The sequence below is a fragment of the Papilio machaon genome, chromosome 8 (assembly GCF_912999745.1).
Source record: "Papilio machaon chromosome 8, ilPapMach1.1, whole genome shotgun sequence".
NCBI lineage: Eukaryota > Metazoa > Arthropoda > Insecta > Lepidoptera > Papilionidae > Papilio > Papilio machaon.
The window spans coordinates 5,274,383-5,290,173 of record NC_059993.1 but is presented as its reverse complement, the minus strand read 5'-3'; the positions used below and the strand labels follow the sequence as shown (position 1 = coordinate 5,290,173).

Here is a 15,791-nt window from a genome sequence, read left to right as displayed (position 1 = left end):
AATTTTACGTTACCAAAAATACGATAATTCCACAAACATAGTCAAGCGCTAGCTTTTTAAAAAAAACATGAACATCGCTCTAGTTAAAAGACATGTAACAAGCCATAGAATGTTGTCATAGTTCATATATTTTCCGAAAAGGAATCATTGATATAGTACTTTGTAGTTTTAAAAAAACGTCATGAATTTGTAAAAATGATATAAATAAAATGACTCCTAACATTGTATTAATACGAAAAGCGAAAGATTTGCACCCCAGTCCTATTTAAAGAAATTGCGCGAAACGTGATTAAAAAAAAACTTTAAATATGAATTATGGAATAACGACCAATGGTCGGCCACTAGTTTAAAGAACTGTTCCAAACAATAATCTAATATATTTATAAACATTGCCAGAAACAAATTTAATTACACGGTTTTATTAATGGACAGGATTAAAAAGGGGGTTGATAAATTAAAGCCTGCCAGGATTAACGACCTTTGTCTCTTGCAATTATGATCTATTACGCGAACACTCAATCAACCTTTCATCAAAATCTTGTGTATAAACAATGTTTGGATATAAAATATTACCTAATAATTACTCTATATTTATTATTAACTAATAAATATAAAATATACATATAGTGGATTTATAAAATGCTATCCTAATTTGACCACTTAACATTGAAACTAAACAACAATTATTTTAAGCACTTATAACGTTAGGGTCTTTATACATTTAAATTAAACTATATATAGTAAGTACGTTTTGTTCTATTATAAAAACTGACGGTAATTGAACACTCGCTTTTCTATCTAAATATGCAATTAAATCAATAAGAAATTCTTTAAATATTTTCATTAAAACGAGAACGCTATTAGGATGCATCGTTGCACTTACGAGAGAATAGTTTGGAAGCCACAGTGGTCTAGATGGACCTAACCGATTCCTTAATCAAATAATTAAAGACGACGGTACGATAACGATAAAGATATTAAGCAATTACCCATGTGTCATAAAAGAGTTTTGATTTCATAGATAGACAAACATGAGTCGAATTATTACAATATTATTTGTGACTTTTACACACGATATCAGCGTATGCAAATATAACATGTATGTTTTAAAATACTGGTACTTTTCAATTTAAAAAAATCGTAGATCGTCATGTGTGTTACCACACTTTGTGCTTGGAATAAGCTAAAAAACTTATAGCGACTTTCTTAATAAGAACTGGTATAAAAAGATCTTAACTATCACGTATTAAATTATGAGCAGCTTGAATGTGATGATCGAATAACACATACATTTTATTACACTCGTGGGCTGTGGGATAAAGAAAAACGCCTTGACATTTGATGTCAGAAATGGGATAGATAATAAATATGCCACTGATGGAACGCGGCGACAGAAGAAACAGTGGTAGATCCCGCAACAACGATATTTCTTGGGTGCACGAATGGGCCGGGTCGACCGGTGAAATACCATGACCACACAGAAGACATTGCATTGGAAGCAATTCCGCGTTTTGTCTGATGAGTGTGGTACCTGAGGTGTAATTTTAGTCCTCTTTCATTTCCCACCCTTTTCTTATTAGGAAAGGATGGAATGGGAAAGTGAATTTGTCGAAAGAGGGGACGCATAGGAAGGGGAAATATCCTCTTTCTGTGCATTCCCTTCTCCGTTGGTTAAACATAGGCAACGCATCTGCATTTGTGGATGTCACGTTGTTTTTGTCTATTTCAAATCCAACGCGCGTGACAATATTATAAGGATCATTGATCACTTAAATAAGAATATTTCTTCATCCTGAAGAATGATTAACTTCTATTAATGTACATTCGTATATGAGCGTCGGTGGCACTGAAGCACTTGACTTGCAATCTGCAGGTCCTGGGTTCGAATCCCGCCATGTACCAATGTGTTTTTCGATTATCGATTTACATATGTACATTTTATCCGACGTTCTTACGGTGAAGGAAAACATCGTGATGCGACCTGCACATATCTGAGAAGAAATTCAATGATATGTGTGAAGTCGACCAACCCGCTCTTGGCCAGCGTGGCTGACTATGGCCTAGTCACCCCTAACTTGGGGTAGGCTCCGAGCCCCTCGGTGGGGACGTATAGTGAGCTGATGATGATGATGATTAATGTACATTACTACAGAATTTTCTGGATAACCATAGTTGCTTTGCGGTTATCGAAAACCTTAAATTTTTTTTGATTTGAATCCATTCAATGTCATATTTGTAGTTTAACTGAAAGAAAACATCCTTCATCTGTACAACCTTTCCTGTACAACCTCCCCTCTGTACTTTTAATGTAGGCAACACATTGACAAATTGGTTTTGGTCACTTGGTTATTAGAGCTTTAGACTATTTGGTCGTTTGCCATATTTTACTATAAAAGAATCTAGAGAATACCTATAGATTTATAGAATAAGCTTAACAGCGTATCAGATTAATATTTTTCGTTATAATTATCCGATATAAAGAAATTAAAACTTAAAAGAATTAAAACTTGAGTCGAGTAAGACTAAAACTCAGCAACATTCTATTGAAATTAAAAATTCTTAGATATCACGTAAGTACACGTATCGCCTGCGGATATACTTTCGGTCAATATTTGGGGCAGACATAGGCGCCGAGACTGTTTGTCTTGTGTACCACGACTCATAATGGCTGAGGGCTGTTTACATTTTACTATACAACTTCACATAACCTTGTTAACGATCTCATGTTTCAGCGAAGGGCTGCCTTGTTCAAATAGCGTAAAACAATTAGCCCCCGTCTACATACTTATTTAATTAATTCATTTATGTTATGAAATACATATTGAATGGGCGATAGCCAGTGAGTGAAGCAATCGACTTCATTATGAATACATCCAATTAGCTCGCACAAATGATTTCCATAACTCGTTATTCTGAAGTTTTCTTTTCGTTTGAAAAAAATAACTGTTATAACGAATTCGAATTGATAATTGATAATAAAGAAAAGTAAAGCATATCATAATTAAATGAATATACGAGAAAACTTATATATCTATAGTTATTATCTATAGTTTTGCATAAGGTTTTTATTGAAAGAAATAAACATTTTAATTCTATTCATTTATTTCCCTCGGCTACCTGTTTGTACATCGTAAACTACAAATTACGTAAAAACATATACATATATAACTACACATAATCTTCTTTACAATAATAAATATATCAAGTTACAACCATAGGTTCACAGTGATGTCTGGAATGTATTGAAATTACGTAGTAAGTGAAACGTTGAATACATAACAGTGATATTCTAACTTTAATGATGTTGCATGTTTTACTATGAGTTCGCATAATGGAAACATGTTTCACAACATTTTTTACTGTCAGAGAGGGAAAGACAACAGGATTCATTCGTTAAAACAACTAAAATATTTGTTCAACTGAACACTTAAAAAAAACAGGTTTTAACTATATATAATACAAAAAAGCTTGAGAATAATTTCTATATTATGTTTATGATATTAATTTTACAAATCTACAAGCAATATTAAAAAAATTATAGACGATATAATTAAAAAATAAAGAAAAACAAATGGTATAATAGAGTATTGTCATGGAATACATATTGGCACTTTGTTATAAATTTATATCTACCGATGATAATGATTAGATGTGACCTATACAGTTACACTAAGAGGGTTAAGAAGGAAGACGTGATCTGCTTAGTCAAATACATTGCGCAAGAGTATTATTACATAGACTTACATCAGTTTACGTCACATTTTCATTATTAGGTACCAAAAGGTTTCGAATAAAAAATTATCATATTGTGAACAATGATCCCTATTAATCTATCCTCAAGAATAATAAGACTATTATCTATTTATTAAAAAAATATGATATGAGAAAATATAAAGTAACAAGAAATGTTCGCTAATTGCTGATAGAATAACTACATCGTTACAAAAATAGAGATCAATGGTTATCCGACTAGCTTTCTTTCCGCAGTGAATTGGATAATTTTATAATGTGACGTATTCCGAGAGCATTTTTATACCTTTCTACATTATTATTGCTATATTTACATTACATATAGACACTGATCTTAATTTAATTGATTCAGATAAAAAATAAATCTCAGTTTGTATATTTTTGATGGATAAGTAAACTAATGAATTATTTACACTTTATACACCAATCATTTACAGTCCCGAATGCGTTGTTAATTTGTCTATTTGTACTTATTTCATAAAAAAATATTAACGTCCAAATACATCACAAAACACTATTACTCTTATTGCAGCCGACCACAATCATCTGAAACAAAGAAACACAAATATTTAACCATGCCATTACTACCAATAAAAAATTATATCTTTTCCACGTAAGTACTTATTTTGGAAGAAAAAACCTTAGCCTTTGAAGGCCTGTAGAATAAATATCTGTGAAAAGCTAAATTATGTTTTTGCTAATTGTTGTTAAGTATGGTTGGTTTCTGTGTTGCGTCAAACTATTGCCACAAATTGGTACCAAATAAACTTTACAAAGCTGCTAACGAAATTCACGATCGATTCCACTCTATCAAGCGGATATTCATCCCTACCTCCGTCTACCAAAATAAATTAAAAAATGTAAAACCTTGTTATTTCTACGAGAATTTAATGTTACTTATTTATTTATTAATACACATTGTTAATTTTAGTATTAGAACAATATAAAGAACCGCAATACTATATAAATAAAAATTATATACTAAAATAATTGAATGAAAATCTTTATTTACCAATATAAACCAATTGATATCGGAAATATATGTAATTTAAAATAAATATATTCGCCACACTAAAGGTCAAGACTTCTAAACAACACAATTTAAACACAGAGAAATGAGTTAATAAAATTAAATAAAAATTTTGCTTAATCAAATAAGTTTTCATATTGAATTTTCCAAAATTGGTACAAATTAAATGAAGTTAGAAAAAATTCTCATAATGAAAATTCTATCAGAAAGACATGGGGAGAATGTTAGTAGTTCTACAAAAATATACATATGCAATAAACGAATCCAGTTTCAATATAAATAACGAAAAAACTTACATTTGTGCTACGTTAAAAGGGAATCATATTCAAATGGCGTTGAGTCGGCTGCTCTCAAATGTCACCAGAGCACTCCGCCGGATATGTTTGACACCTCTATTTGATTATCCGTGTCCACTGGTAGAGAACGTCGTCTTCTAAATCTTAGGCGAAAACTAAGCCAAAGAATCAATGACATCACAATCAAGCCCGTCACTGCGGCTGCACCAATGTATTGGGCGTAGTTAGGACCTTTGGCTTGATAAGGCGAATATTCTAGCTTGTCATTAGGATTCGCCGTATACGCTTCATTTGATGTGATCTGAGTATTCAGTTTTGTGGTGGTAAATATATAAGGAGCCGGTGGTATCTTAGATAAAATCGGCGTATTCAATCTTTTTCCAGAAAACGACTTACGTTTAACATCTGTTGTATCGCTATAGTCGACAGATTTAGATGTTCTACTCGGTGTAGATACTGCCACTTCGATATCCAAAAATCTTCTATCTATTTTGAGTTGATCATTTTGATATTTACTGCCATCGAAAATTTTCACCAACAGGCTATTTTTAGTGATCGAAGATCCGTTTAAGTTTTCATTGACCAATGTTTGATTTTGTTTACTGGGGTCATTTAATTTATCATTCATTAATTTACCATCATATTTTTCATAATAACTAAGTGATAACCTTGTACTCTTTTGAGAAGGTTTATTAGTATTATTGATTTTATTCTGATTTGTAAAATCATCGTGTTTAGAAAACATTCTATCTGTTTTATTATTAAGATATCCGTAGTACCTCAACAATTTATTTATCATTTCAGTGCTGTACAAACTAACGGGAGGTAAGCTTTCATTAATGGTAAAAGTTTCTTGGAACGTACAGTTGTATTTTGTTATATCAGCTTTGTGTTCAGAAGTTGAAAAATAACATGTCTCTCCGTCAGACAAACTTTTATTCCAATTCATCCAGTCGGTCAACCAAAGTTCATTGCTACAATTTATATTGTTGCCGTGTAATCTCAAAGTTTTTAGTTGTACCAGATAGAAAAGCAAATCGTTTCTTACATCTGTAAGATTATTCATTCTTAAATCTAAATACTGCAAATGTGAAAATGCTGCTAAAGCTGCTGAATCAGCTAATAACTGTCTCGCCAAGCCCGGGCTCGATTGTAAGTGAAGCATTTGAACGCTTTCAGGCGAAGACATTGGAAATGAACCAACTTCTTGAGGCACGGAAACATTTAAATAACAAAGTCTTAAGTCTCTCAGAGACAATGGCCCGTCGAATGTACTTGGTGAGAGCATTTTTATAGGATTATAAGATAGATCCAACATTTCTAAAGATAATAAATCATCAAATACGTGGTCTTGTATAAATTGAATTTCATTATATTGCAATAATAACATGCGTAAATTCGGCAAATTCTTAAAATCCGGTATGGAAATGTTTTTGATGGAGTTATTGCTGAGCGATAAATATTTAAGTTCATCGGGCAAGGACTTTGGTACAGCGGTGAGTAAGTTTTTGTTGATATTTAAAAATAATAGCATTTCCAGTCTACCTAATGAGTCGTCTTCTACTGATGCGATTTGATTTTCTGCGAAATCTAAGGACTGCAGTAGAGGATAGCTGTCTAGGTCGCCGCACCTGATAGCTGTTATTTTGTTGCCGATGAGTGACAAAAACCGCACCGAGTGCGTAAAGGCTTCAGGTACTTGATATAAACCTATCCTCGAGGCATCAATTTGTTGCAGTCTACGACCAGTTCCGACTAACAACTGGGTATCCACCTGAGTAATTCCTAAATGCGGATTGTCCGTTAATAATAGACGAGCGAGATTCGGTAACAACTGAAGCGCCCCCGGGGCCAGTTTTCTCAAATTATTATGAGACACATCTAAATGTTGTAAAAGCCAATTATTAAAGTAATTCTCGTGAATGAATTCGATATTATTTCGGCTCAAATTAAGATGTTGCAAGTTTTTAAGAGGCGTGAAAACATTTGTCAGCGTAGTTAAATTATTGTATGATAAATCTAAGTACTCTAATTTCGTTAAGCCTATAAAACTATCGTCTAAGATCGTGGAGATGCAGTTATTTGTAAGAATTAATTTTCTTAGATTTGAATATTTGTTGAAAGCTCCTCTGGTTATAAGCGATATTTTATTATGCGATAGATCTAAATCTCGAAGAGTTTTATGTTTTAACATTATTTGAAACTTAACGATGTTATTATTGCGTAATGAAATTGAATATGTCTCCAGTAAAGGGATATTTAAAATGAATTCACTACAGTTGCAATCCTTTGCATAATCAACTGCTACTTCCAAATAAGTCTTATTCAATAGCTTACTCATCTTATTTTGGTTTTCCCCATCTAGATTGCAGGACATCAACATCTGATCAATGTTTTCATTGTCTTTTAAAGTGATATTGGAGGAACAATTCGAGCATGGCAGTGAATTATTATCGCAACCACAGATTCCGGGACACGAAGATGCGAATTTAGTTATCTGCCATAATATTACGAAAATCAAAATCGTACATTCCTTCCACGAAGAAGCCATATCGGTGGTCACAAATTCAATTTACGATGGATTACTTAACCAGCACTTAAGTTGATCTAATTGATAGTTTTTGTTTATTATCACTGTTGTGTTGTTAATTGTACGCAATAGACACATAGTTAAAATTGCAACTTTACACCATCACAAAACACTTTAAACGTCAATGTTATGTCCGTCCTTCCGTGACATACATTTGGTACATTTATCGGTTGAATGGAAATTGTTGGAATTCATGTATGAAAGTTTCGGTGACTTTACGATAGGCCTAGTACACGTTGTGAGGAGATGTTGTAGAGATATTGTTCACGAGTGACAGTGTTTGGTTATGGTATCGTGAGGAGAGCGGGCGCGAGCGTATACGAGCGAGCACAGGCGCGGCGCCGACCGGTCTGGCGGTGAGGCGCGTGTCGCGGGCGCGAGTGCCGCGGCGCCGGCGCTCTACCGCCCCCCTTTCTCCCCCAGCATCCCTCGCAGCCTCATTTTTATATACTAAACTGACTTCCACACCGCCACTGTTAATGTATGTCATACAGGTCCTCCCTAATACGTTATTTTGACAACGTAAGTATTTGTAAATGTACGATACATTTCTAACTCTATGTTTTTTCTCGAACAAATTCTCAAATCTTTTTCGTTCCAGTTAAACGATTAGGATCATCATACCGGTATCCCGCCTCGTTCTAAATCTATAAACATTTGAACTACGTATATGCCCTTATTGGGTAATTATTGGCTCTTGATTAGATTAATCTCCTCATTAACTCCAATTCTACTTTTCAACGTTTCTGTTCCTAGAATTAAGTAATAGATAAAAAGGTAAAATATTTTTAAGTAATAAACGTAATTTATTTTAATGTTAGTTTGCTTTGACCAGTTAAGAGGCAGCTTGAAACTCAGTGAGCATTCTAGAGAGCGTAGTAAAGGGGCACGCGAATAACGGCTACAAATTGAAAAAAGTAAAATATCACTCTATACAAGCCGGCAGTTTGAAAAACGTGCAAAGAATTAAAACTCATTTTCCAGTGAACTTCATTGCAACCGGCTACTCTTGCACAAATAATGTTTCGGGACTTTTGAAACTAACTAGCAATATTAACTTCAAATTGACTAGTTAAATTTCATAACATAATTATAAAAAAATAACTAAGTAGTACCGTAGTATTAATTTATTAATTTAAAGCTAAAATAAGGCATACAAAAACAACACATATACTTCAAAACATTGAAATAAAAAATAGATATCTTGCATTCAAAATGTATATAAAATTGTCTTACTTTCTTATTTAACCCTTTATACTTCAGGCATCTTTACTGGCATTTACATGAATTGCTCCCATGAAAGCCTTTATTGCGAAGGGTCCTTTTATTGCGCTCCTTAATTTGGGTTATTTGAACTTTTCTTGTCTCCAAGTTTCTTTAGTATGATAACACTATAAATCACAAATGTCATATAAATGTAACTTTTTTTTTGCTCCATCTCGCTAATAAATTTTGTAATACTTCTTTAAATTACATTACACCTGAAGGTGAACATGTTTTTAGTTTTAGATGAATAGAACAATACGTAATTAAACATAGCGATTTTAACATAAAAATATTGAAAAATAACACTTTTAGTCTAAAGAAAACAATATTTTTAAAACTAATGACAATGTTGTTTGTAAATATATGTTCAAAAAAAGAAAAATGTGTGTCTTATTTATACAGAAAGAAATCTAGGATTTCTTTATGCTTGTTAATGCAACAAAAAGATGTTTTTTTTTTTTAGTTAATACATGTCACTTTTTATACAAACATACAAAGTATCTTAATAAAACTCTTTCATACACATAGAGTTCCTTATTAAAGTAAGCGTGAGCATACGGTATATGAGAAATGAGAAATGATTGCATTTGTTGAACGTTTCCATCCATTTTATGGAGCGCCTTTCCCGAATATATTTATTAAAGTGACCCTCAGACCGCGGACCGCAAGATAAATCATAACCAGGAATAGCTAGATTTTCGCGGCAAACCAAATATATAGAGGGAAATCACATATTCACTAGGTTTCGAATGTCGCTTTTTTGTACCTAATTATTAACAGATTTGAGATTTTCATTCGTATACATCATTTAAAAACAGTTATTTGTTATAAAAATAGTTATTGTAAACCAGAATTTTAACCAAAAACAAGTGATGATATTTCATTTGTTTTTAAGTTTATCAGATCGGTATTGTTCTACGTAAAACTGTTGTTTTTTCTTACATTCATTTGTTTAACTTAAATATTATAACCGCATAGTAAATTACGAAAAACGTTATAAATAAATTACTTTATAAAAAATATATAAAAATAGCGAATCGAATATAGGAAAATATATGTAGCGAAAGTAACAGATTCTATATATATGTAAATAACGCCCGAGGCAAACTCAAGTCAACCAGATTGGCAATAAGTGTAGGCTATATTTGATGTATTTGGCATATTAAAAAAGTTACAGTAAACTTTCGTATCAAATTTTAAACCTAATTTGTATAATATTGTAATACAGTACTAGTAAATACTAATTAATAATGAACAATGTAACTAACTGACCTGAACCTGGTTATTTTACCTTTATAATGTGCCATTTAACAAGTTGAGTAAAATGTTGTAACTTTAGTAACATTATATACTAGCTTTTACCCGCGACTCCGTCCACGCGGAATAAAAAATAGAAAACGGGGTAAAAATTATCCTATGTCTGTTTCCTGGTTCTAAGCTACCTGCCCACCAATTTTCAGTCAAATCGATTCAGTTGTTCTTGAGTTATAAATAGTGTAACTAACACGACTATCTTTTATATAGATAGATGTGTCAATAACAGATATACTCGTAGGTATTAATTACATTTGACAAAGTAAATCTAGGAGATTAAATCAATACTTGTTAATGAAGCAAACTTAGCAGTTGGCTTTATACAAAGGAATCCAGAAGACATGCTTCTTGTACAGATGTGACCGACTCTGAAGCAAGTATCAATCAATCGAAATTAGTTAAGATATTTGCTTTGTCTTAAATTAGATTACATTAAATGGATAATAATCAATCCGATTGATTAATGGATTATTGGATGTTGGCTATCTAATGATAATCAAACCTATATTAATATTATAATGATAGAAGATATCCTATTCATCACATATAGAACAAAATGTAATGATTACATTGGATTAATTTCAGTCAATATTTCATTGTGATCAGTAAAACATTTGAGTTAATTAATTTAATTATTGGTAAACATAATTAAATTAATTATATCTCATAATTAATCTACATTTAAAGAAAATAAATCTATTCAGTTTCATACGGGTTTAAATACAACATAAAGTGCAAAAGAACAAACTCGTAGACGTTCAAAATACAATCGTGTACAAATTAAACCGTTCGCACTGGACGACGGAGAATTAAACCAACACTTAATTACATTGTACGTTGGAAAAATGGCCAACCGAATAAACGGCAGACAGACCAAAGCTTTATAGGCCATTAGTGAGGTCTAACAGTAAACTGTTCCGTGCAACTAAAATTGCGCCTTTGGGGCGAAATCGCTATCATTAGCGTAACGAGGGACCGTTGCTGATGCCGGCCGCCGCCCGACGCCGGCCGCTTCGAACCAACTCTTTAGCTCGCGCCACCTAATGAACCGGCAGCCGTGCCCTTGGCAGTTAGCCTGCAACGAACGAAACACTGACTGCATATTACCTTTGTTGCCTTTTAATGTTTAACTTGAACTTTTTAATTATTTGCACTTCGATTTTTTTTTTAATTAATTTACTGAATCTTACCTTAACCTACTACTCCTCGCGTTTTACCACCTTTCAACAATCCATCTCCTATAACTATTCCCCACCTTTTACTATCCATCATCTTTTACTACCCTACACCTTTACCCACAACCCTTTACCTTTTACTATTCCTAATCTTTGATGCCCCTATCCATTTGCTACGTCTTTCTTCTTCCTACCTCTCACATTTTATTACCTATTACTCAACTATTATTGCAACTTTCGATATTATTATCCCTAACTACCTCAACGCCCAACAAATCTGGATATGGTTATAAATATATCAAGCTACGTAGTTGCTTATATCTGAACCTAAATTTAAATCCAATGCGTCAAAGCTATAGGATGCCATTAGCGCGCATAGTATCGTGTTTATCTACCACTCCAAGCCATCTGTTCCTGGAACATGAAACCCTCCTCACCTGTGTCCTCGGTACAATACAAATAGCGTAATTATTCAAGCAAACCTACCAATTTAATTCAGGAAACGGGAGCCATAGAACAGGGCTACGGTAGCGAACTAAATCAGTTTACGCATTGTTAATCGTTCTGTCCGTTGGGCCGGCTGAATCAGGCCATAATACGGCTCGCGGCGTAAAACTTTATTACGTCCCACCTCGGCCCAGCCATAGCCGGGTTGTGGGATGCGGGATACGGAATGACGCCTATTCTCATTAAGCCCGCCACCACCGCCCCGCATTGTATCAACAATGATTACGCTTTTTATCTTGTTGCTCTTCCCTGTCGTAATGAAGATACGTGCACAATTTATACATTGCGCCAAATTATTAAAAATTACTGCTTTGATATTTGTGTAAAGGTTTAATTAAGAGTATTAAAATGTTCTCTGTACGTGAGGTGAAAGGAAGTATATCAGTAAGATAATCTTCTAAAATAGTCTGTACTAAAGCAAAGAGTGACAAAGACATAATAAAACTATATCGCATGATATAACAAAATTATTCAATAGAACGTCTTATTGAAGTAAAAACACAGACTAGGCTTAAATCTGGAAATACAACAAAGGTACGTCTCAACAATACTCGAGCAAACGTCTTTGCCAAGTAGAATTTCATTTGTAAAACTATGTGGGAGACGGTCAAAGCAAACTGTTGTAACCACGTCCCGATTTAACGTCAGTTGTGAGTTATGACTTTGAATCGAGACTAAAATTTGAAGCCCTCGTAGCGGTCAACGAAAGGACTTCTCCAAAGTGGACGTTTTAATCAATCATACCAACTTACGAATGCACGCAAAGTCACGTGCGAAAATGTACAAGCTGTAGAAACATCTGTGCCTTACTGCATTGTAATAGGGTTCTATATTGTATGAAGTAAATGGGTTTTGATTGCTGCGAATGTAAACGCCTTGAAATATGAGAGGCGGCCCCTGGGAACTAATGTTTTATATTCTGTCGTTGTGTATTGACAGTAGTGAATTATTGGCCGGCAGATTGAGTGGCCCGCGTGCTATATTGCTGATATTATTTTCAACCGGCTTCAAACTGACGAGGGATCTCTTTTCGGGAGCTCGGTTTAATTAAATTGCGTCATTTATCTACGTTCATTTATTAGACGTATTCTTGGGGTGAAGTATTTTTCGATATTACTTTTTATTTATTTGTATGTTTATTATAAACTAGCACTAGCATTGTACTATTCCTTTAACCATCCTTTATCATAATAAGTAGGTGAATAAAGTTTTTACATATGTTTCATATTAATAATTAGATGCACTTCAAGCATTCAAGTTCAATTGAACTTGTTAACAAATATCTCTTTGAATCTTTCAAAGAAATTTTCGAAACTAATTGCATTTTAAAAATTCAAGTAGAATGTGAAAGTACCCAGAAGTCAGAAGCAACGATCTATGATCGATTCATAAGAATAATACTTGAATTAAGTAACAGGACTAGGTGTACCGGAGATGCGACTTTATGCTTTCATCTTTATCATATTTGTCAAAAAGAGTTTCGTTGCAAAAGTAAAAAGCGCACGCTCTTATAAAAAGCCAACGAAGCAAGGCGAGGCAACACTATTAAAACCGTCGTAAAAACGCCGCTGCGCGCTTCTTATTATCCTTATATTTTTTCACGGAGCACTAGATGCCACCTACATCGTAAAAATGATATATTGTGTCTCAAGGATGTCTTCTTCTTTTATGAGATTAGATTGAACTGATATCCGATAGAAAAACGAACGTTACGTATTACTCGACGCACCTACGAGCACCTCTTGATATCGTTGCCGGAAAATTTCCTAATAGAAAAAGACCTTTTTTATGCGGCAGTTACCGTAAGAAGCTCCTGGAAAATGTATTAATACCCCTACAATGTGATACCATTATCTGAGGGAATAAAAAGGAATTGTTAACTAATAATATAAATTCGTTACGCTCTTGGCGTTTTGGAGTACTTGACGTATTTGTAAGGCTATTATTAGTAAGGATTTTCATTGACATTGAAGAGTATTGCCGTTTGTTTTCAGTATTTGTAACATTACGTAAGATTATACACTAGCAATTACCAATACGTTAAAAATATTGACGACATTTAGTTTTATTTAACTTTACTTAGTAGCAGTTTCTCTATACCGACTATTCATCAGTATCAATAGGAAATTAATTTTTGTCGGTAAAGATTCGAATCCCAGAAAGCGTAATGGCAACGCATTCTAACCACTAGGATATCAGGACACCTAACACTAAATATAAACAATATACCATTTGTAAACATTATAGAGCAAACAGTGTCGTGTGATAGAGTAGCGCCGACGAAGTTCCCAAGTCGAGTGCGTGCGATGAATCAGATTACGTAGGTAGCTAGCCTGTCCCGGAGCTTTTAGTTGGACAAACACAATGAAATTATACCGTTAGTTTAGGTGACGACAGCTGATTTAGCAAATGTTTTCTCATGGGTCAAATAATTTGCGTTTCATTATTTAAATAAACTACTTCTTTGTTAAACGGAAAACCTTATTACACATAAATAAATAGAAACGCTCTTTAAAATTTCTAAGTTTCTCAACTCAAGTAAAATTACTATGTTTGCTTTCCCAACTTATTTACATAATTTAACTAATGTCTTTTATAAATCAAACGAGTTTATGTATGCGAATGTACGCCAAGAACGCTCAACCTAGACATGAAGTTCTGAATATCGGTGTGTTTCCCCATGTCGATCCCTGACATTGCGATGTTCCAATCCCCTTATCCTACAGAAGCCACAAATCTATTATCTTATACTTTGTCTTTTCCAAAACAGTAAAACTTGTTTTAAAAACAAGTAGCACCAGATACCGAAAAACTAGCCTAACTTACAAAATAAGAGAACAATAGAATCTAACAACATCGAACAAGCAAAACGCCTTCTTATATCACAATTAAAGCGCGCCGACGTAATAAAATTATCATAACATCGTTCTTCGTATTTTATGACGCTATAAAAGACACCATTAAACAACTAAAATGAAAACCATTAAATACTGAACTCAATAAGAATTCAGTCCGATGTAAGAACGACCAAAAACTTTGATAACAACTCCTTACATTTTACAAGAGTCGTCTGAAAAAAAACGTTATGAATAAATTGAAAACATAAACAATATCAACAGAGAAAGTTTGAATTCGACCACGGGCTACGTGTATATAACTTTAATAATGCAACAGCCGCTGTCGAGACAGAGCCATCGATAAAAAATACAAGCTTTACTTTAAGTGCCTTCGCCATAAAAAAAACCCACAAGCCGTCGATAAAAGCCTAGTTTTAAGAATTTAAAAATATTCTTTAAATAGCTTAAAGTATAAAACAAAAAATTAAAATTTTTGTAAAATATTAATTTAAGGAATAAAATTAATTTTACGTGATGTGGCTTTTAACGAAAAGGGTCAATTTGAACTTGAAGTCTTGCTTATATTATAAATACAAAGGGTCATATGCATGGATGAAGAGATGGGTCTATGTTTGTTATTATCTCCAGAACAGCTAAATGGATTTCGCTGAAATTTGATATAGACGAAGAGCTAAGTCTGGAAGAACACATAAGCTACTAATTTTTTTTTTTATTTCGCGCGGTCGTAGTCACGGACAACAGCTAGGGAACAATAAAACTTTTTACCCTAACATCTTGATATTTAAATCCATCCCCTAAGTTACATTGTCATGTAAAACACTTTTTTTAATCCACCCAAAAACATTCTCTTGTCACAAAAAAAGCGTTTTGTAGTAGGTGAAATTACAGATGTGCCTTGAAAAACTGTTGAATCTCTATTTATTGTAATGAAGGCAATCGCATTGTTTTACAAAAGACCTGTATTGATAACATTTACATCGAGACTTCGTGACATTTCATCATCAT

General features: G+C 33.4%; 1 protein-coding gene across 1 annotated transcript; it reads right to left on the bottom strand.

The window, feature by feature from the left end:
- Positions 1-4,192: 4,192 nt before the first annotated feature.
- Positions 4,193-8,030, bottom strand: LOC106717793 (toll-like receptor 3). Its single transcript, XM_045678987.1, has 2 exons — positions 5,077-8,030; positions 4,193-4,296 (listed from the first exon to the last, which is right to left on the bottom strand). Exon 1 carries the CDS (start codon positions 7,625-7,627, stop codon positions 5,138-5,140), a length of 2,490 nt encoding a protein of 829 aa, XP_045534943.1. The 5' UTR covers positions 7,628-8,030; the 3' UTR covers positions 4,193-4,296; positions 5,077-5,137.
- Between the last annotated feature and the right edge of the window lie 7,761 nt (positions 8,031-15,791).

What these genes read in the sequence shown, in the direction of transcription:
- LOC106717793 (XM_045678987.1), bottom strand. Translation starts at nt 7,627, where the DNA reads ATGGCTTCTTCGTGGAAGGAATGTACGATTTTGATTTTCGTAATATTA.